We start from the raw sequence: 23,205 nt of genomic DNA, 5'->3' as shown, positions 1-23,205 counted from the left end.
TAAGCTGATCTTTTTGACTTTTCATTTAACTTATACTCTCTAATAGAAAATAAAAATGACCTTGACACATGAATGTTGTGCAATATTTACACTCTACAGTAAGCACCAGCTTTTAATACCTGCGAAAAAAATTGCTTTTGTAAATCTTGCAAACTAACTCGAGCAATAGTGTGTCTTTCTAACGCAGAATGTTGGTTGGGAGTGATATCCGAGTGTTTTATGGTAACCCTTGAGTTTCTACAATTGTTATAAAGAGACTTGCATATTGATGTTAGGCTATTAGACTTGCACTATTGATGTTAAACTGTTAGACATACACTATTGATGTTAGACTGTTAGACTTGAACTATTGATGTTAGACATGCACTATTGATGTTAGACTGTTAGACTTGAACTATTGATGTTAGACATGCACTATTGATGTTAGACTGTTAGACATGCACTATTGATGTTAGACTGTTAGACTTGCGCTATTGATGTTAGACTGTTAGACTTGCGCTATTGATGTTAGACTGTTAGACATGCACTATTGATGTTAGACTGTTAGACTTGCGCTATTGATGTTAGACTGTTAGACTTGCGCTATTGATGTTAGGCTGTTAGACTTGAACTATTGATGTTAGACATGCACTATTGATGTTAGACTGTTAGACTTGCACTATTGATGTTTGACTGTTAGACTTGCACTATTGATACCTACAAAAAATCTTTCAATGTTGCAAAGGAGAAGAAAAAAATTTGTTAGAATGAGAGTAAAGTGAGTATTGGCAATAAAATAATATTAAAATTTTTTCAACCATGAATATTTTTCAATATAGAGCCAGTCTGCTGAAATGCTAACATTTACTCCTGGAAGGATTGTCATTAGATTTGCATTCAGATAACAAACCATGGAGATGTTTACACCAACATTTCCTTGACATTGCTTGAGTTTTAATAAGGAAGGTTTCACTACAATAGAAGATGTTATGTCTAAAAGGAGTTATATTACCTTGTCAATTCTTTGATGTTGCAACCTTTTTAACTTCAAAAAGTAATTTACTAACATTTTTCAGCAGGCAAAGGTTTTTTACTGTTGCTAAGCAAAAGTTAGCTTTTGTTATACAAAAGCCGAACAGTCAAACTTTTAGGGAGATGAATTTTGATTATGTCAGAGTGTCAGTGATAGTTGGATTTTAATGTTGTTAATTACATACTTGAATGTTTTATTGTCAAGCAGTTTTTGTTGTTTTGCCTCACTGATGTAGAAATAGTACATTGTAGAAAATGTACATTACCTTGTCAACTTTATAACTTACAAGTGACATCTTGTTCAAGTTGTCTCCAATCCCAAATAATTGTTTTTATCATACCAGAAAAGTGTTGCTTTTCAGACCGTTGGTCAGTTTAGTTTTGCAGCAGACTGTAGCTAGTATCGTGTTATAAATCTGAACAAAAGGTTTTCCTGTGTGAACTATTTTTGCAAGTGATGTTGGACGCAGGCGGCTGCCCTTTGAAGGTTTGAAATAGTATATTTAAAAGTATGCTAAGCAAACATTTTTGCAGCAAAAGAAGATCCTGATTTAGTGAACTTTTTAAAAAGAAATCAAAGAATACCAGCCAGTATCCAGCATGCGTAAAACTCTACAAACAGCAACATATTGTCACGCATACGCTATACGTCGTAAAAAATTTAAACATGCTTGAGGTTTTTTCTTAGAAAGGAAGAAAGTTGCTCAAAAGTTTGCAGCTGTCTGAGTTGAACTGAAGCATGTCATGTCTGTAATGCTACATGTATGTATGTATGTATGTATATCCAAGTGTTAATAGATGAGTATTGACAGGGTTTGATTTAATGCCTTTAATGTTTGATAAAATATAAACTAACAAGTGTAAAAAACTGTTAAAGATGTTATAAATATGTTATTTTACCAAATTTGAAAAAAAACTTAGGGATGTACACTTTTATCTCATAACAATTTTTAAGTGATACACACACGCTCTTTCTCTCCCAAGTTTTGACAATGATTGTTTCATGTTTTAGACTTTATTGTTGACTTTTATGCAGCTCTGTTTTTTGCCTTTCTTACCACATGTTTGGGTTTAGCTCCCTCAACTTCATTAGTGATAGTCATTAACTGATAGTAGTTGGTAAGATATAAAGTAGCTTGATGAGAAATGTAGTTTAAAAGTTAGTATAAAACAAAGCTTTTTGGTGGACGCAGATTCATAACAGGCAGACAAGCTATTGATGGTACATAGGCTTACCTAATTGCTACAACCAAGTAATTTATAGTATACCAAGTAATATTATAGTCATATAGTAACCGTATGTTTGGTTTGCAATAACATTGTTATTCTAAGAGTTGTCTGTCTTCGCATTAATGATCCATGTTCGGAAACCTGTTTCTGAATAAATTGGCAGGATTTTATTTTTATACGCTCTCTATAGCAATATATAGCCTGTAGTCAGGTGTTCAACTCATATCGATGTGGTTCAATAAGCGTCGGAGTTAAAATTACCCAACTCGCTATCTATGTTAGAGCAAAGGATTACAGGAACCTAACTAAACGGCAAAACAACTAAACCTGTTTGATAGTGATACCTAACCTTCAAGTATTTAATTAACAGCACGCAAAATCAGATCATAACTGACGCTCTGACATAATAGAAATTCATCTCCCTAAAAATATGAGTGTTCGGCTTTTGTATAACCAAAGTAAACATTTGCTTGCCAACAGTAAAAAGATCGTTTTTCCTTCTGAAGATGTTAGCAAACCACTTTCTGAAGTTAAAAAGGTTGCAACATCAAAGCATGGGCAAATCCATCCAAAACCGGCAAAAGTTCCTTTCGGACTTTTCAAAATACTTCTTGCTACAATTCCAGGGATCTTCTTTGGTGCTACGTTAGCTAAGAATGGTGCTGCGTGGTTAGAAGAAAACGAGATCTTTATTCCAGATGACGACGATGATGACGACTAGCTATAACATGTATTTTATTACTCACAAGATTTTTTCAAAGTAAGTGGTATTACCCATTACTAATGCATGAGCTTTTATGTTTGCGTATTTTTTTCTGCGAATAAAGTTATATATTCCCAATGTGACGAACACAAAAGGTGCTCAAGTGTGTAATATAAACCGTATAGCTTATGGCCTTCTGAACATTGTTGATAGCTTCATTTACCTTATGTAGTGCTTTGTACCAGACCATTTTAAATTTATATTTGAATCAAATTTACAATGCATCATAACTTGATTTTATCATTTTACCGTAGGCATAAGGCTTGGCTGGAGCTCTCTTGTTTAGAGTATCTGGCTACTAGTGGGCTTTCAAGTTTTTTGCCATAAGATACCACACTAATTTGAATCTCATGTTACACAGTATTAAAGTTATGGTGAGGTCAGGTCGCAAAAGGACTAAAACATGGTTTTAGAATTTGTTTGGGTTTTGCAATAATATATGATGAATTGAGTGTCTTGAATGTGCTATTTCCCAGTTTTAAATAAAATTTAGATTTTTAGGTTAAGACATAGAAGATGTGCTGTGTCTTAATATAATTGTTAATTAGGTTAATATTTATTGCCCAAACTATTCCATCCAGATTTAAAAAATACTGCAAATAATATCCACAGATAACTTTGTCATTGGCCTTCAATGCCAAATGTAGAGATCTGAAATGAACACAAACTAAGGTAATCGATAAAATATCAATACCACCAAAATCTCGTCCAATATGACACCTTAGATCGGTTAATAATAGAAAATCTCGAGCAGATCTAACTCATGACCATTCAAGATTATCAATTCATATGACTTGGCATATTTTACTGCTACTGAAATAAATAGTGAAAAAATGAGTAATTTTCTTGTTTTTGAGCATCAAAGGATGATACACATGCAGGATGTGTATCATTCTGCATGTGATAGGTAGGTGCATAGATAGGTAGGTGCATAGGTAGGTCGTTTCTATGAGACATGTGACCTTTATACGTGAGAGAGGTGATACACATGCAGGATGTGTATCACCTTTCTCACTCTGTAATTAAATTTGGCACCAGGCTTGTGGTTTGTTTGTTGGCCAAAAGTTTCTCGGACAACTGCACTAGGCATTGCAGTAGATCATTTGAAAATTCATTTTAATTAGCACTTGAGTTTAAGATAATCTTGCTCTCTTACAATGAACTTTGAACTTGTGTATTTTACACCATCTCAATATTATTCTATCCATTTGTGTTGTTCAATCATTGAGACAGACTTATTCTGAGAAGTTATTGATCAATGCACCACTCTACCATGTTCTCACCAATGGGAGACACCAACACGCAATCGTCACCAATTTAGACTCGGACCAAACTAATGTTTCGGCCTCGCTAAAACAGCAAAAACCGTCTCAAGTTCAGAACCAGTAGAGTTGAAACTGCTTATCTAAGGAAACTTGACTGTCACGATTTCAAAGTTCTATCGCAATTGCTCATTTGCTCGTTTTATTGCTCGTTTGATTTTAGTCCTATCAGAAGGTAGTTAAAGTTTGCTAATCATATTGTTTCTGTAACAAGTGAGTCCCGTGACGTTTAGTCCTACAGTTCTCTCTACCAACTCAGCTCCTCCGTGGGCCACTCACTCACATAAGGAATCACTTGATCTAAGTTTCCAATTAAATATCCACCATCTTATCTTTGGTTTTTCAAATGACTGCAGTAAGTATCTAGTATACTTACATGTATGTTAGCATTAATAAATTAAGTAGAAACTAGAATAGGCCTACCACGTTGACCAGTATACTAAGCATGCCCAATAGTTACCTCTTTTGATAATTTCATAATAAAAAGATCTGATGACAACAGGTTGGTTTCCATAGTCAGTTGCAGTAGGTATTGCCTAACGCATGACGACTAGCAGTTCTTGGTTGTCATATCTTATGTTCAGGTGCAGGAGTAATGGGAATATAAACAGTACCTATACCAGCAATGGCAAAATAAGGTATTTGGAAAATTAATCTTAAAATCCAAGCAAAAGACCTTATTTATACTTGTAGTAGGCCTATTTATTAATATTGACTAACGCTTAGTACTTACCAGTGTTGTAGTTAGTGCTAACTGATAGTCATGAGTTAACTGGTCTGAAATTGTAACTAGTTGATAGTAACTATGCAAGTGATTGAATAGTCAAACATCTGCATTTGTACATGGATGACTATATAAGACGCTATATATTTATATATATAGTAATGCGTAAAGTGCAACAACCACAATGTGTTTTTCTGGATCTCTATATCCCTCATCTGTGTGCGTAAGATTTTCAGTTAAACTTGACTTGTGGGTAAAAACAGAACACTGTAGTAGCAATACTCCAACTCTGAGTTGCTTAGATATTTAATTTTTGTTGTATGTTTCAAGGTATAGCCATGGTTTAAAATCATATAAAAAGACTAATATTTTTCCTTCACAATGAACAGACTTTTTTTAAGAACAGGTTTTTGCATAAAAAGACTTGTTCCATTTTAAGATTTTTTGTTACTTGCCTAAGCGCACTTTTTATCATGGGAACATGAGACGACGATTACTTCATAATTTGTTACACTGTGGAAACCTGTTAATAAACCAAACTGTAGCAACGATAACATGACAAATCATGAGCATAGTGGTTCAAGCATCATTGTAAGATGTTGGGGATACCAGATTAACCAGAGCCCAACCAGATGAATGTGCAGGTTGATTCGCAGTTATCCTCTCAACATTTAAGATTAAATCTTTTACGTGTAATTCACAAGACAAACTAAATCTATATTCATAAATGTTAAAGTTGGTCATCGTCGTTTGTCATTCAGTGTCTGTTCAACTATATCGATTAAAATCTAGGTATTGAAGATCCGCTTCGCACTGGTTTTGAACTCACGAAGATTGCAACCACCAGTCGTGAAAACACACACCTAATCACAAGGCTAAGCTGTTTTTATCATTTCCCTCACTCTTACCATATATGTACTATGTAGCCTTGTCGCGATTGCACATACTAAATGCACACTTTTTATTATAATTGATATTACCTTTTGCATTTATTATTTTTTAAAAGCTATTTTTTTGCTGCCAATAGTTTTTTTAATTTGTAATTTTTAAATGTGCTTTTTCAATTGTGCAGTTACACCCCTATTTCCGGTTTTTCGTTAGGCTCAATTGCTAAATCTGTAAAGGATAAATAATTTTCACTTGGACAATTGTTTTATCTCGAGTAGGAATGGCCTCTACATTCTCTCTCCATTCGGTCAGACAAAGTACCAGACAAAAACAGTCCGATATCTCATTTTTATGTTTGTACCAGTATCGAGAAGTACCAGTATCGTTGTATTCGAAGGGTGGATGTATAGCTTTGGGTACAACAGTAACCTTTTTATACACACACTTCTATGTAGTCATTGTTATTATTAATTCAACATATTCATGATTTTTATTTTGTTTTCTCAGTTCGTGTTAATTGTATCATTGCCAAATCATTTTTCATTGTAATTGTAGCAAAACAGACTTTATTTAGCCATTACTTGCTAATTAATTCACTTTTACAGTTTATTTTTTTCATAATTTTTTTTACTTGCAAGGAACATTTTTTGCATGATATGAAGTTGGAAAGTTACAGTTATTTGACAAAGTTTAAAAACCTTTGCAGCTGTTTTATTTTTCTCCTAGTCTATTTAAACTGCGCAAAACAATTTTCTCATGATATGAAGTTTGAGAGTTAGAATGGTAACTGTTGTTAGATGTTAAATACAAATAAGTTTAATGTGCAAAGACTTTTTTACTACCTAGCAAGTAACTTATAAACTAGTTCATGTGCTATGTATTCAAAGCGAGTGGCATAGAAGGAACAATTACGGGATGCTAAAAGCGAACGCCAAAATACTTTTACCAATCAATTTGGAGTTGCCTTTGCTATGCACTAATAATATTCCACAGATTTCTCATTCTCATCCATCGTCAGGTCATAAATTGACTCCAATGGAGTTTATGGTTTAAGGTAATACCTTAATATTTATTATCAGCTTAGGTTTATTTTGGTCATGCTCATTTTTTGTAGTATGGTCAACTCTTCATATACAATGCCTAAAATTTGAATTTTCAGTTTGAACAAAGTTTTTATTCCACACATTAAGTATTTGTGCATGTCTAACCTTCTAAGTTCTTATAACTATTTGGGGTTTGTAAGTGAAAGTGAACAGGTTAAAATTTATACTAAAATATAAAATAATAAAATCTACAAGTTGAACTAGCTTGAAATTTCATGTAGTTTAAATTAACCGAGATATAGTCAGCATTTTTATCGTCTCTTCTTACATTGCTGAACCCACATTCCATTTGCGTGACACTAAGGTCAAGTGACCACACGAACTTCTTTTTATTGATTATTACTGTGTTAATTTAATTTTTACATATACATGTAGTTTAGTTATTTACACTTAGTTTTACACAGTTTTGTATAAAGCATTTTTTAGTTCTCCTACCTGGAGTACTAGTGGTCTCCTAGCTGGAGTATTAGTAGTCTCCTCGCTGGAGTACTAGTAGTCTCCTAGCTGTAGTACTAGTAGTCTCCTAGCTGTAGTACTAGTGGTCTTCTATCTGGAGTACTAGTGGTCTCCTAGCTGGAGTACTAGTGGTCTCCTAGCTGGAGTACTAGTGGTCTCCTATCTGGAGTACTAGTAGTCTCCTATTTGGAGTACTAGTGGTCTCCTATCTGGAGTACTAGTGGTCTCCTAGCTGGAGTACTAGTGGTCTCCTATCTGGAGTACTAGTGGTCTCCTATCTGGAGTACTAGTAGCCTCCTAGCTGGAGTACTAGTAGTCTCCTAGCTGGAGTACTAGTGGTCTCCTATCTGGAGTACTAGTAGTCTCCAGTGTTGTTACAGTTGAATTTTATTCTTACTATCATCAATATAAGCAAAGCAGACAAGTCGTTGCCATCTTTCACTATGCCATTATTTACCTATTTTCTTATACAATCCCCAAAAAGTGTTTTGTCAGAAATGGTATAGTACTTGGGGCTGCCTGGAATCACTCAGGTACAATTGTCACACATCTCATAGAAATGACCTATCTATGGACCTACCTACTTATGCACCCACCTATGCACCTACCTATCTATGGACCTACCTATCTATGGACCTACCTACTTATGCACCTACCTATGCACATTAAGGAACTGCTGAAACAGCAGCTAAGATTTTTGTCTCTGCTGAACCTTATCATGCAGTACAGTGGGTTGTTGTAAATACAGCTAAACCTTTACGTATGATCACTTCTATATGTAAATGTTCCAACATATGCTGTGAAATTTGAGCAGATATTTTTCTCATCAGCGGTATCAATTTCCTACATATGACGTTCAAAGTTTCTTTAAACATTCCAGTTCCGTAAGTGAAAGTGAAGAGGTCAGTGAAAATCCTAAATGAAAGGCGAGAAAATATAAAAATAATAAAAATAACGCAATATACAATAAAATATAAGGGTTGAGTCGGTTCAAACTTTACCCACTCAAGTTGGTATAAGTCACGCTGCGTATCTCTAGCTCAGAACTCGCCCTCTGCTGAAACATACACTTCCGTTACTAAGGTAAAGTAGCCACAAAACCCTTCAGTGTTGATTAATGCCTTTATTATTAAAAATTTAGTTTTTTCTATAGTTTCATATGTTTGATTGCTGTGTAATTAATCAACTCCAGTATTTATCAAGAAGTTATTGTAGATTGTTTGGCTGTGGAAGGAATAGTATTTGTATGAGAATATTTGTGTTAGTATATGATGGTTTTAACACCAGAAGCCAATCTGGATGAATAACCTAGAACTAAATCTTGTATGTAGAGATTTAACTGGATGCTTATATATGTAGTCAAATACAATGTTTATAGTAATACTAGCTGTGCTACCCGGCGTTGCCCGGGCATTAAAAAAGTCTGGACAGAAAATTGATTTGTATTTAACACATAACAACATTTACCATTCTAACTTTTAAACTACATATCATGAGAGAAGTGTTTTGTGTAGTTGAAATAAAATAAGAGAAAAATGTAAACAACTGTAAAGGTTTTAAAACTTTGTCAAACAACTGTAACTTTCAAGTTATTAGCCTGGCAGATTGCCAATGGGAAATTGCAGTAAGCTGTTAGACTTCTAATTACAGTACTCCATGACATTACGTCGGCATTGTTGTCCAGCTGCAGTTATTCTAACAATAGCTATAGCCGGAATGCAGACAGACATATGACATACGGACATACTTTGAGAAATATATATATAGATATGCTCTAATTATTTTAATAGCACGAATTTTGAATTTAGTACCTACAAGGGAGTTTTTTTTCTGAGACTTAGGCGAGAAGTAAGCCAGACTAAGTACTAGGCGAGTTGATAAAGGGGTTTAGTACCTGTGATTTGGCCGTCTTATTTATGATAATATATTTCATGAAAGGACAACTTCAGCTTTTTCAAACTCATTCATATATGAAAGTAACATGTCACAAGTTAGCCCTTGGTATTAGTGAATAGACTTCTGGTTTTTTGATCTAACAATCTTTTAGAAACAACATAATTTTTATGTCTTTATACTTACATGTAAAATCTTTATTTACTTATTGTGCTTTGCAATCGGCAAACATACCATAAATATTTTGTCATATTAAAAAATGACAGTCTCCTTACCTTGTTTTTTAGCGCAATTGTACTTTTGTCGGATCCTCTGTTGCGGTTTTTAGCACCTAGACATTCACTTGATAATGTTCTTGGTTGATCGCTGTCTCAAATGTGCATATGTATTGCTTCAATGCTATTGCAATGCTCTGTGTATATATATATATATATATATATATATATATATATATATATATATACACAAATATGTAGTGCAAAACTCGTCTTCAGACACCTGCAAGTACTTCTCTCACTAAACTTTTCTTCTTGATCTGTTCAACCTCCCTCTTTTGACCCTCCAACCTTGACTTTTTCGGCATGTCACCCTGATGTCATTTAGGCATAGTTCTATAGCATCAGCTGTCATGTAATTGAAAGTGTGTATGATACATATTATTGTTACTATTCTATATGTGAAAAGTGCTAGTCAAACATAGAATGTCAATAAAACCATTGTATTTATTTGATTTGTTACTTCAAAGGAAATGGAGATTGTAAAATAATTCTATGTACACGATATTAAATACTTCTGAACACACATCGATCCAATCACCAGCTTTTCATTCAGCTCATTGCCTAAATTCTAAAAAATGCTTTCAACTCTTCATTGCAAGACTCCATGCTTTCATACTTTCAACTAAAATTTCATTCGGTTTTTGTAATCAACTATGTTTAAGATGTCTGTTTGAAAGATCTTGAGCAGAACACAAGACAAACTTGAGGGACTTCCATTTTATCTGCCAGTGCAGAAGCTGTTAACTTGCCCAAAACTCAAATGTACTGTATATAAAAGAAAACTTTTGTTCCGTTTACCAAGGGGAGTAGGTTCACTTAGCAATTATGTCACAAATGGTACCCATGAGAATTTTAATTATTTATTCAACATTAAATAGGCTAGGTAATGCCGGAGTAGAACTAATAAAACTCGGTCGATATGTACCTATGTAGGCTGTGCGGGATATCATATACATGAAGGAGCTGGCTCTTTTTATACCGATTTTGACAGGTGACACTATAAACATTTCGCCGACTATAGCCTTAATGGTCACAATAGTTGCATTCACTTCTCTAGTATTTAGGCTATCGTAATCTAACTCCGGAGCTGTATTTTATTCATTGCTAGCACTTTATTTAAACTAATGCGCCGCGTGTTCTTTTCAGGTACTGGGTGTGTGTAAACAAGCATCAAAGGTAATGTATAATGATTGGCGAGCTGTAACCAGGCTGGTGTTGACTGGCTAGCATTTTATCACTGGATACTGACTGATTATACGTCTACCTTCTTTGTTGATATTAACTTCGTTCTTCCTCAAGCATGTCTCGAAGCCGAGCACCTCAAAATTCTGCCTCAAGTTGTCATCAACGGATATTTTCTGATCTACAGACAGTCTATCGAAAAATTATACAGACAAGTGGAACATCATGTTCATTCAGAGCCAAGGACAGCAGGAATTCTTCACGTTTGACACCTCAGCATATGCCTAGACATTCACTCAACTTGTCCAATTCTATGTTCAGCTCCAGGAGTCCCTCAGCTTGCAGTTCTGTAGAAGAAATAGTTATCCGACCGCTGCAGTTTCACGAAAGGTCAACCTATTCGCCGTGTCTTAGTCGATGCCAAACTAGTTCATCTTCCGGGGAATTTCACAGTCGACAAGGATCTCAACTAGATGGAAGTAGTGAAACGAATTTTAGGAGAACTCACTTCAACTCAGACTCTCCAGTAGTGTACAGCGATCAGAGCATTCGCTATGTTATGGAACAGGTATCTCTAGAGCAGGCCCGTCGACTTAAGTTTTTGTCTAATGTAAAGCAGCATAGAGTCGGCCAGTGTTACTTTGTTAATGGTTCTAAAATGCCTGTGAAAAAGCAAGCATATGAGCAGATGCAGCATGCCTTAAACCTTAATAATGACAAACGCAGCGGCAGCACTAGGACACGACTCTGTTCGCGGTTAAGGACTCCTGCTGCTAAATTTGATCGCCAACCACGTGTGAGTTCTTTGGAACCAGATCAGATACATGGCACATCTTTAAAGAGACCGTTTAGTTCTACTAGTACAGATGAGAACAGTGCTGTTGCCATACCATCTGCTTTCGGAGCAGAGGGTAGAGCAGAGCAGCTCTCTGCCGACAATCATAGCAATAGCACCATCGATACTCACAGTGAAGTTCTGGAACCTGCAGTTAACTCTATTGTGGCTTGATCAACTACTTAGCTCGGCTCGAGTTTTGTCTTGCAATAAAAGAAAGCACTTTGTCCATCCAGGTTAAATATCATTGTACTGTGTAAGTACTATTGTTTTTTTCATGTAATTATTTTGGTGTCGGTGTTGTCGTATAATAAGATAAAAAAATTGGTGGTCCTTCAAATATGGATGGTTCATTATAAATTTATTATTTGAATGTTTGAAGGGTAGTGCTGACAATGATAGGTAATCTAATATGCAGGCATCTCCTATGTACACAAATGCCTGCATCTCACCATAATCTTTACAACCTGGTTACCAACCACAGTGATTCATTGCACAATACCAGAAACGTGTACTATCCACTACCACCAAACTGTCTCACCAGCTGACATTAGGATTCAGATATACATGTACTTGATTGTAGAATTGTAGAATATATAAATAAATATTCAAATGACAAAAAGTTTAAAATGCTAAGCTGAAAGTCAACGCTAAGAACTCGATGAAAAGGCGCAACTGAACAAAACAGAGGCTTCTTGAAGGAGTCTTCAGCAACTTTTTGAACTGTGCTGATTGTTAATAGATGGCATGCAGCAACTAAGCGGGAATAATAGAGGCACCCTCAACATTTAATTCATTTAGCCCTAGCAGTAAAGCACAATGAGATTCGACTAGATTTGATTGCTAAGATACAGACAGCTACACAAATAACTTCCCAGCTAGCTTATTCTTGTCCTCTGCATCATGTACTTTAACTGCTTCTGACAGTAAGCTAAGTTCTTTCTTTACAGTGTTAGTCAATGTCTCATCAAGCTCACATACTCTGTGGTAGTCATCCTTAGCCTCTTCCACCCTCCAAACCCTTGCATTAGCCTTAGCTCTTCGGTAGAGAGCCTTTACATTATCTAAAAGGCAGATTTCAAATAAAAACTATAGACCTTAAAAAGTTTACATGGCGGTGGTGTATAAAAGGCTTGCTAACAAATTGTGGATAAGAACGATTCAAACATCCCTGAAACTCCCAATCGAGAGATCACATGTAATGAAATCATTACACAATCAATAAAATCTACTAGTGAGAGAAATTGGTAAGAGCAGGGACTGGCAAGCATCAATGCACTGCAACAATTTTAATAAATCAAAGACTTTATTAAGTTAATTGAGTGCAAATGAAAAATCATTAAAATAGAGGAAATATCAATATCGAGTTTTAGCAAGCACAATTATGCAATAGGAGATTCGGAAAAAGTGGTTGAACAGATATTCACCCAAGGAGGTAAGATGTCTGTTGCTAGGATACAAGGTGATGACATGAAAATAAAGAATTGTGCTCCTTTGTACACAAACAACAGCACTCCAACACAGATACATGTAGGTAAAAACACTCTTGTGTATATAAACAATCACAACTAGTATTTGATGATTGACCCATCGAGTAATATTAACCTGGCTAGATGTCATAAAGAACTGCATTTGGTAAACCAGAAACCAGAGTATCTTGAGGCATGGCCCAGTTACTATCTCATAAAAACACTCACTGCTGATGTAGCCTCTGTGCTAAAACTGTATAACAGACTGCTGTGTAGCATTTATGCTACAGAAGCTCATTAAAAATCCATTAAACTCAAAACTAATAGGATTTAGTTTATTTAATTTTTTAATAGAAACTAAATTATTGGCAGCGATGTTATAGTTAATTCTTTAAAATTATAGAAAGCCTATCAAATCTATCTATATTCGAACTGACTACTTCACAACATAAAAGAACAAAGATACCCGGTATTTTTAACTACAGCTTCAGCCTGTGAAAGCTAAGCGTAACTTACCAACTGGTACACTATATACTTTCCTTCTACTAACAGCTTAAATCTAATTTCTCTTCAGAGTATTTAATGGGAACCAAAATGAGCAACTTCAAATCTGCCAATTTGTTCTCCATCACTAGTAAAATTTGCTCATTTTCGGCTATGGTATCTTAATTTCAGATTAACTGATGTATATTTTTTTGGACAATATTTTAGTGTTTGAAAATTTTTTACTTTTTTTCCAGCAATCTGACAGTATGCTACAAAACTTCAAATTAATTTTTTCACAATTTCGGGTACTAAAAGTGAAAGCTGTAGTTCATGAAAATAACAGGTAAGTATGAAATTTCTTTGCAAATGACTCCTGTCAAATACATTAATACACTCAGTACTTGACCTATTAAATACAGGTCATATAGCATAATGGAAAATGTCAACATTAGAAATAATTAGTTGTAGTCATAGACAACAGGTAATCTGAGAGTTATTAACAAAATGGAATGATACATATGCATTTTATTGTTGTATAAATACGTTTGCAGATGCTAAGGGTTAAATTTCACACCATTCAAATTCTGATCATGATTTTGTAAATGAAGAACATATGACCCGCGTGAAAATAAAGGAAATGGGTGATGCTAATATATACAAAATTTGTAAAACTAAAGGAGCGAAAACAGTTGTTGCCAGAATTCAATACACAGCCATATTTAACAATACATATTCTAGATACATGTATTATAAGTGCATTGCCTTTTTAATTTAGCAGTGAGGTCACTGCAAGTTCGGATGCCCATTCCTGTCACTCCCAGTAGCCTTACTGGTAATTGAAACACAACAAGTTGCCCACAGGTCAGGCACTATAGACCACTAGTCCACATCTACTCCCATTCCCATTCGTTGTGACTGATTTCTATGGATGTCCAAAGACCGATTACACATGGTCCAATCACCAGTAAGGCTACTAGAAGGGACAGGAATGGGCATATAACCTCAAACTGCCCTCACTGATAAATAAAACCTATAAATTACTCTGCCCTCTGACAGTCAATCACCGAACTGAAATGGGCGAGAAATAAGTAAATCAGAAGGTAATTTTAGTAGATAGTAACAAAAAAGAACTATTACTAACTTCCAGCTGAGTGTTTTATATGACAGACAATTTTCACCTTAAAGCGAAACAGCCGTCAAGACAACTCACTTAAAAATAATTTTAAATGATATAGTTTAGAGCTAGAACAGTGTGAAAACAAACTTTGATTATTGTACAAAAATCCTTGTTCTATCTCAATAATTTTCAGTTGCAAGCTGTTCTTAAACCTGTTGTGTGCACGGGTGCACACAACAGGTTTAAAAACCTGCTGTGTGCACAACAGAAACTATTAAGTTTCTGTTGTGCTGAGGACTTTGCTCAGGCCAGGAAGGGTAGGTGTAGAGGGAATGATAGGTTAACCAAGGTTTAGTATTGGGGCTTCTGCTAGTTAGTTAAGCAGGAAAAAATCAAATCAATTGAGTTTGAACCCTTTTTGAAATGAAGCATTACAGTTTAACTTACCAATGCTCTCGAAAAAAGCACCATTGGAGGTTTGTGATTCATTAACCAGAGCAATGAAAATGTATTATGGTATTTTTAGGACTTAAAAACACTCTGCAAGTTTCTAGATGACTTTAAACCAATATGTTTTTATTTTGTTATTTTAGCCTCATATCTAAAATATATCAGTGATCAAAAACAAACACTTCACAATTGGCTGAAGAATGGCAAAACATATCTAACAAGACCTAGATTTCAACTTTTTCCTCTCTATTTAAGATAATACCTCATTCTGTAATCATCTTCATCTACATCTATATATATATTTCTCAAAGTCCGTATATCTGTCTGTTGGAAACCCGGCTATAGCTATTATTAGAACAGCTGAGCTGTACAACAATGCAGACAACAATGCAGAATGGTAAGTCATGGCTTACCTTCATTGGAAGCCTAACCTTATTAACTAGCTTGGTGGAGTTTTCCATTGGCAATATGCCAGGCTACTAGCTTGAAAGGTACAGTTGTTTGATAAAGTTTTAAAACCTTTACAGTTGTTTTTATTTCTCTCTTAATTTATTTCAACTACACAAAACACTTCTCTCATGATATGTAGTTTGAAAGTTAGAATGGTAAATGTTGTTATGTATTAAATACAAATCAATTTTCTGTCCAGACTTTTTTATTACCCGGGCAACGCCGAGTAGCACAGCTAATCTCCTTATACTTTAAAGACAAAAACATGTTAATTATTGAAGTTTTTGAAAGTTTAACGCAGGTATAAAATTTTAGACAGACTAAACAACAAAGATATTTTTATGTTTGTATGAGTATCGGCATACGATGAACAATGGCAATATGTGTTGATATCGGATACCTGGGCAGATTTTTAATACTTCAGTTGTATGTTGGATCACTTGATGCCAGTCACCCTTGAGAAGCTGGCACTGAGCGTAGTTCAACAGTAGAGGAACCTTTTGTTCATCCAGTAGTCTCTGCTCCTCACTTCCTGGTTTTTCTCTAAACGTATCAAGCGAATATAAAATCAAAGAACAGCGACTATTAACAAATGGTGAGGCGTAAGGCTAGCTCAGTTGGTAAACACGAAACAGTCATGTGAAGCTCAGATAGCCTAAGCACTTAGAATGTGCTAGCATAAACTGGGGATATCAATAGCAGTAAGCAAACAAAAATATGCAACTAACTGCATGTTAAGTCTTTCAAGGAGGCCTAAGGCTAGAGAATATTTAGCAGCAGCTTCCTCAAACTGTTTTTCTTTGTAAAGCAGGTTTCCTTCTTCCTTCAGTTTAGGCACTGCATCTGTCTTCTCTTCAGATGACATGGCCCACGCATCTTTCTCATAGTTTCCCGCGAGCTCGATATCCACGACCTCTAATCATTAACACAAAACAATTCTGCTATTAGAGTTGGTCTAAACGAGGGCTAACAACTCTTACTGAAGTACAAAGCATCACCTACCGGCTATTGCCCTTTAAATGATCATGATTAATTTATGAATGTTCTCTTCTATCACCATTGACAGAATATACATGTAGCATGGTTCATAACCATATTTACTATATTGTAAGTTTTCATTTGAATATGATGAACTTTTAAGAAGGTCGCTTATTGAACACTAATGGAAAGCCAATTTTAGATTGTGTGTCTCGACAGCAATTAAATCTAACACCAAGTAATTATCCAAGTCAAATAAATAATCAAATGTTTCTATAAAAATAGAATTTTTAAGTTGCTACCACCATGCGTTAATCCGGGTTCATGTTTCCAATGATCCCCATCCCATTACCTTAGAGCAGTGATAGTGAACTCGAGGCCACTCCAGATGCCTTCATAAACTTTAAAAACAAACTCAAACAATCTGAGAAAAACATCTCGTCAGAAAATAAAACCATCCTTTAGATTTCAGCCATTATGAGCAAAAGGTTGTTGAGTCTGTAATTTTACATATTTTAATTTTGTTCAAGTCTGACCTATTTTGCTCTTCATTGAAATTATCAAAAGATCTGTAGCTAAATTCAATGTTACATCTAAAGCTTGAAAATTCAGTGCTCTAGATGTTTTACTCAATGCCATGAGAGATTTGCCATAATCTTGTATTCTTTTTAGATATTACCTGAAACTGATGCACCGAGAGAAAAATCAATGATTGGTGTTGAACTTGTTTTGCAAGCCCATGTTGAGACATACTGTAAAACCTCTAATAGAGCGCCCACCCTTAAATTGAACACCACCTCCATTTGACCGCTACTTTGATATGAATTCTTTGATTTTACTAACCCATAATAGCCAATTGTAAGTAAAAAAGTGCTCACAAAACAAAACTAATAACAACTCGATTACATCAATAACAAGTAATTCTTTCATTGTTTCTGTTCGTAACGGGGTCCAAGTTCTAACTCAAAAGCTTTTCGGTTTTTGCGCTTAAACTTTGAAAGCAACACCATAAAAATAATTAGTAACTGTATCAGGCTAATAGTAGTTCCTTGTTTAATGAGGTCTCGATACTTTGAAGTATGTAAAAACAGTTTACATTTACGATGGTATATGAACGACTAGTTTTAGGCTGAAGTTGTTCTTAGCGCCCATGGGGCTAAAGTTTATCATGATTTGGGCGAAATAAAATGCGTAAAAGTTATGCTCTGCTCAAAAAATGTTTGGACGCTAATATTAACTAGTTCGTCAGTGCATAAAAAGTGAGGCTAGGAGACATTGTGGAAGGTATTGAACAACCCAGAAAAGAATGTTTCTTCTATCGAAAGCGATAATCAGAACGTAACTGGCCGAGCAAACGATGCAAATCGTTTTGTTTGACAAATGTAAATTTTAATTTCTGGGCGTATTCTAAGTATGGTTCGTTTGTTTCGCTTGTTCTTGAATATATATTTGTAGCATTTGATAGATTATCATTTTACAACTTATAAATTTGCAGACTTATAGCATATTATTTGAAAGCATCCTAGCGCTTATCTTATCTCGGCTTACAATGGATAGATGCTCATAACGCCTCTTCTGTTGCACATAAAAAGTCAGTTTTAGCTGCAACTGTAGCAAACATATCAATGAGTGCAATGAGCTTTTACGCAACGTTGTTAAATATTGTTATAACATAAAAATATGCCTTCAAATGCTTCACAAGGCATACTTATTTAGAGATCTCTGACAAGTTCAAGGTAAGTTAGCAGATCTGTTGCATCCAAAAGGGTTAATGTCCCTGCGCCCGAAGGAGAGTGCACAATATAGGCGACATTCGCTTCGCTCGTAAAAGGATTAAACTTATCTTCCCTAAATTCTGACGAGCTATTTGAAAAATGCAATGCCAGGCTCTATTTGAACGCCACCTCTATTTGACTGCTACTATAGGGGAAGGGTTGAAAAATATTGTGCCATAGCATTCAAATAGAGACTCTACAGTACTCCAAGTACAGAGACTGTGAATTATAGAGTTGTCTGCCCGTCTGAGCAGGGAGACAATAAACCACAGTGACAGACTACTTACCAAGAATGAATTCCAGAGGTTCTGGGTTGGCCATGAGTTTGTTAAGATCTTCGTAGCCGAGGACATTCTCTCCCATTGCAGTCATTGCACAAGAGTGTGTAGGAGCCACACCCTTACCAAGGAAAATGTCTCTGAGGCTTTTTGCCACCAGTGGATATGCGGCTGTAAGCTAGCAACAAACATTGAACTTACTGATGAATAAGGCAACCAATTAAAGAAAAGTTGGCAATAACATACACTGAACTTGGTACAGATGAATCCAGTGTGTATAATGCATTTTATCTTATCAGTGTGCCCAACATACACTCTCTGTACACAGCGCATTTTATAACGCTACAGCTTGTTGCTAGGAATACCAAAGCTTACCTTCTTATCCACTGTAAAAGAAGAAATTTCTCCAAGAGTCATTGTCTGTAAGCATTTCTCCCACGTCTCGTATTTAAACTTTTTACCAACGATTAATTCTAGAGGCTGAGAGTGTTTGCGACTATCGTCTATCACTTGTACCTCATCAGAAACTGTTCTCGTCACATAATGAAACTTGAACTACAACCAAACAACACAATCTATCCTACCATCTATCACTATCTAGCCTACCTATCTATTTATCTACTAGACAAATCCTTATTCAAGCCTGTTACATACACTAACACTTTAGCTTCATTAACAGCATTCTCTATATACAGTCAAACATGGATAACTCAAACTTCACAGGACCGAGCGAAAGTGTTTGAGTTATCAGAGCGTTCAAGTTATCAGAGCACTGTCACAAGTGCATGCATTTAACAGAAGATACACGTACATATACAAACTATGTATAAAGCAAAATTATAGATTGCTTGTTACAAGTTATAGGGCCCCTCATGTAAAGTTTCAAAAGTATTTATCTGGAAGTAAAGATGTTTTTCTATTACTTGAGATTTGTTTGTTGTTTTAGGTGATGTACTGCCATGAGGTTTTCAGATTAAAATTGGCAAAACTTAATCGTTGTCGAAACACTCAGAAAAAAATCCATCTTTTTCTTCTGAGCGTTTTAACAGGAATCAATTTTGCCAATATTAATCTTAAAACATCTTGGCAGTCACATCACCTAAAACTACAAACAAATCTTAGCTGACAGAAAAATATCTAAATTTTCGGATAATTTTTAAAACTTCACACGAGTAAACATTTACGACCAATCCAAAAACGCGTGCTTCACATCTGAGTAGTTGTTTCATTAAAAATACCTATCGAGTGTAGTCTGTGAAAAGGTGTGTTATCCTTATATATCCACATATAATCACTCTTACAATATGGATGTTGCATGTTGTGTCGATCTTTATTAAATTTTTATCATAATACTTTTTAACTAATAGCTAATACTTTTTAACGTTTTTAGTTTGGCCGTAACTTAACTGACGTGTTAGCGACCCCATTAATCAGGTTTTATACGGTCTCCTAATCGGTTCTATTATACGGTATGGGGGAAATATATGTACACTATATACCTATAGGGAGCACTTTACTCGCTAGGAAGGCAGAGTAGTTGTAGCTCCGCGATTAATGTAAATTCCTTCGGATTAAAACAAACCAAAATTTGTTTTAAGTTTGTTCCTTCGGCAAAATACTGTTTGAGTTAACCGTGTTAAGTTCGAGTTATCTAAAGCAATTTATCATTACGTAGGAACGGACCAAAGAATCCCTTCGAGTTAACAATGTGTTCGAAATATCCGTGGCCGAGTTATCCATGTTTGACTGTATTTATTTCTCTTGAGTTTGTGTGTCTTTCCAGCTATAACTATTAAAATCTTGGAATAAAGAATCCGTATCACAGAAGATTTTATCTTGGACCCTCCGGTTCACCAGTCCGCCGCCTCACCAATTCAGCCACACAAGCTGCATGCATTCAGTCGGTATATGCCGCTATGTGAGAGCAAATACGTTACCGCTTTCAGCCAGGACATAAAGTGATGGTGTAATGACACGGAGAGGGGTAGCCCTTATTAGTTAGCTTACTCAAATTATTCATTGGCAATGTGCTAGGCTAATAGCAAGTTGCAGGCAACTCTCATTACCTTTCATTGTTTATAAGCTGATTTTAATACACCGGGTAGCACAGCTAGTATATTAGGTTATATACTAGTATATATTTACTAGTAAGCTGGCAGTTCCGTGCACAGTGAGAGACCATCATGTGTAATACGTATGTGCACAATTATTCCACAATGCAGCAAGGTGGTCGAGTGGTGCACTTGGTAGTGTGCCTGGCTGCTAAGCCAAATATGTGAGTTAGATTCCCGTATGATGCATTTTTTTCCTAACCTTGAAGCGTGGTATCAGACAGACGGACATGGCTCTTGTAAAGATTGCAATGCGCATGCGATAACATTGGTTCACTTGGCACAAAATAAATCTGTAATAAATACTTGTCCTATAGATGTCAGAAGGATAATGACTAACGAGCTGTAAGCTGATTTGCAAACTTTGCTGTCAAATGTATCTGTACATATGGCTTTACAAAATATCAACATATAGTTCTTGATACTCATGAAATTGCTACATGTACTTACTAGGTGGAATGCATGGTGTTAAAAAACAGCTTATAAACAGTGACAGGTAATGTAGTTGCCTGCCACTTGCCATTAGCCCGGCACATTGCCAATGCCTAATTTGAGCAAATTAGTATCCTTATTGCTAAGCTTATTAATAAGAGCCGTGAGAGCAAGCTTTAGTGACCTTGCGTCGTAACGTAATGCAGTCGCTAAGCTATTTTAACCTAGATAACCACTCATATCAGCCAATGAATCCAATGCATCTCGCATAGCTCAATTGGTTAGCTTATTGCCTGGTGAAAGGGAGGTTCCAAGATGAAAACTTTTGCGATACAGATTCTTCATTCCAAGATTTTAGTAGCTATAGCTGAGTATAGCTAGACAGATGGACAGACACTGAGATTCACATACATGTATATAAATGTAAATGGTCGACAAGCCAAAAAGAGAATTCATGTCTTCTGCTAACACTTGCCACACAAAATTGTTCAACTTCATCGTTAGCCAAGGGTTATAACTTTAAAGGAACAAGTGTCGTTGCTAGCGATCTAGCATTGCACACATTGACTGCAAGTGAGCAGAACCACGTGTACTCGACTTGAACCATTCATAGGAGATTCGAACAAAGCTCTCTACGGTATGATACTGTGAAAATTTTAGAAAAAGATCTTAGTTACAGTCTGAAAAAAATTATAAACTCCTGAAGTAGCTTTGTTGTTCAGAGGCTGTTTTTAGCAATTATACCAAAATCCAACCATACGGTTTAACAAATAGATCAAACCATATCCCTAACCACCTGGAAGTTGTCCAAAAAACGAGTAGGTATTATGCTGGAAGCGTATAAGTAATGCCTAAAATAAGTATTAGAATAAGTACCTTTGTATCATTTGCATAGTTAATATGTCTGTCTTTCATTTGTATTGGCAATACACTTCGTCCACATTGAATGATGCGTTTCTTGATAAGCGGATCCTCGGTGGTCATGGCTGAAGGTGAGACAAAAGCATCACGTGTGAATAAATCAACAAATATTGAAAAGGTGCGATAGAGTACTGCTGGCACTATACAACAGACAGGTATTTAGGTAGCAATTGCAATTTTGGAGTTATCAGGCCTTACCAAGTGGCACACTAAAAACAATAAAGCAAACTTGTTGAATAGTTTTCAAGATCATGGCTTTTTGACTCAAAACTATGTATTGTAAAAAAATTAATACAACTTAAACATACAACATAACCTTATAAATCTATGCGACAAATTATTAGGGGAGACTGAATAACGGTTTTGGGCCTAACATGACCTAGGAGAATATATATAGAAATATGATTAGCTTGTTGCAGATTCTAGAATGTTCTGTATAAAAGAGAGAATTCGGACAACCACCGAGTCAGATGACGTTGTGATCTCCTGTATGTAAACAGATGCTGTAAGTCATAAGATCTTGCAGTAAATTGTCAGTGAATTGTCACTAAATTGGCTATTTTTGTTTTCCAAACTACATGTAGATGCATGTATATAATATATATATGTATATAACAGGGCTGTATTGTCCAAAGAAAAAGTGGTCAGGAGACTGTCAGTTAGTAGTTGCTGAAGACCGACTCGTACGTACATGCGGGGAGGGTCTGGGAGGGGAGCAGAAGCACCCTCCCAGAGAAGGGGGGTTGGGGGCCCTCCCCTGAGAAAATTTTGAGAATTAAGAGCAAAATTAGAGCATTCTAAAGTGTATATTGTATTATTTAAAGGCTGACTTGCGACAAAAATCACATTACAGTTATTTGGTATCAAAAGATTCACCATGTCTTACTCACTTGTGTTGTAGGTTCCAAATATGTGGAAAAGTGATTACAAGCTCTTAAAAGCTCAAAAACGAAAAGCCCCCTTAGATTGGAGTCTCTTTAGTTCTCTGACGTAGTCATGAAATTTGGTTATTGTCTTGTCACATGATGTTCTCACGTGAATTGAAAGGCCAAT

At 35.6% G+C, this 23,205-nt stretch overlaps 2 protein-coding genes across 2 annotated transcripts; one reads left to right on the top strand and one right to left on the bottom strand.

Moving 5' to 3' along the window:
• Positions 1 to 10,819: 10,819 nt before the first annotated feature.
• Positions 10,820 to 12,025, top strand: LOC137386039 (uncharacterized). The gene has a single exon (XM_068072691.1). It carries the CDS (start codon positions 10,969 to 10,971, stop codon positions 11,857 to 11,859), a length of 891 nt encoding a protein of 296 aa, XP_067928792.1. The 5' UTR covers positions 10,820 to 10,968; the 3' UTR covers positions 11,860 to 12,025.
• A 151-nt stretch (positions 12,026 to 12,176) lies between these two features.
• On the bottom strand, positions 12,177 to 22,212 carry LOC137386038 (AH receptor-interacting protein-like). The gene is made up of 6 exons (XM_068072689.1): positions 22,108 to 22,212; positions 19,064 to 19,243; positions 18,698 to 18,866; positions 16,386 to 16,572; positions 16,058 to 16,200; positions 12,177 to 12,749 (listed from the first exon to the last, which is right to left on the bottom strand). Exons 1-6 carry the CDS (start codon positions 22,144 to 22,146, stop codon positions 12,544 to 12,546), a joined length of 924 nt encoding a protein of 307 aa, XP_067928790.1. The 5' UTR covers positions 22,147 to 22,212; the 3' UTR covers positions 12,177 to 12,543.
• Positions 22,213 to 23,205: the final 993 nt, after the last annotated feature.

The sequence above is a fragment of the Watersipora subatra genome, chromosome 1 (genome assembly GCF_963576615.1).
Source record: "Watersipora subatra chromosome 1, tzWatSuba1.1, whole genome shotgun sequence".
In the NCBI taxonomy this organism is placed as follows: Eukaryota; Metazoa; Bryozoa; class Gymnolaemata; order Cheilostomatida; family Watersiporidae; genus Watersipora; species Watersipora subatra.
Note: the sequence above shows the minus strand (reverse complement) of the source record. Positions and strands in the feature narration are given on the sequence as shown.

What these genes read in the sequence shown, in the direction of transcription:
- LOC137386039 (XM_068072691.1), top strand. Translation starts at nt 10,969, where the DNA reads ATGTCTCGAAGCCGAGCACCTCAAAATTCTGCCTCAAGTTGTCATCAA.
- LOC137386038 (XM_068072689.1), bottom strand. Translation starts at nt 22,146, where the DNA reads ATGAAAGACAGACATATTAACTATGCAAATGATACAAAG. An exon ending in ACTATGCAAATGATACAAAG is followed by an intron (nt 19,244 to 22,107) that starts GTACTTATTCTA and finishes GTTTGGTTGTAG; the next exon opens with TTCAAGTTTCATTATGTGAC. An exon ending in CTTGAAAGACTTAACATGCA is followed by an intron (nt 16,201 to 16,385) that starts GTTAGTTGCATA and finishes TGATACGTTTAG; the next exon opens with AGAAAAACCAGGAAGTGAGG.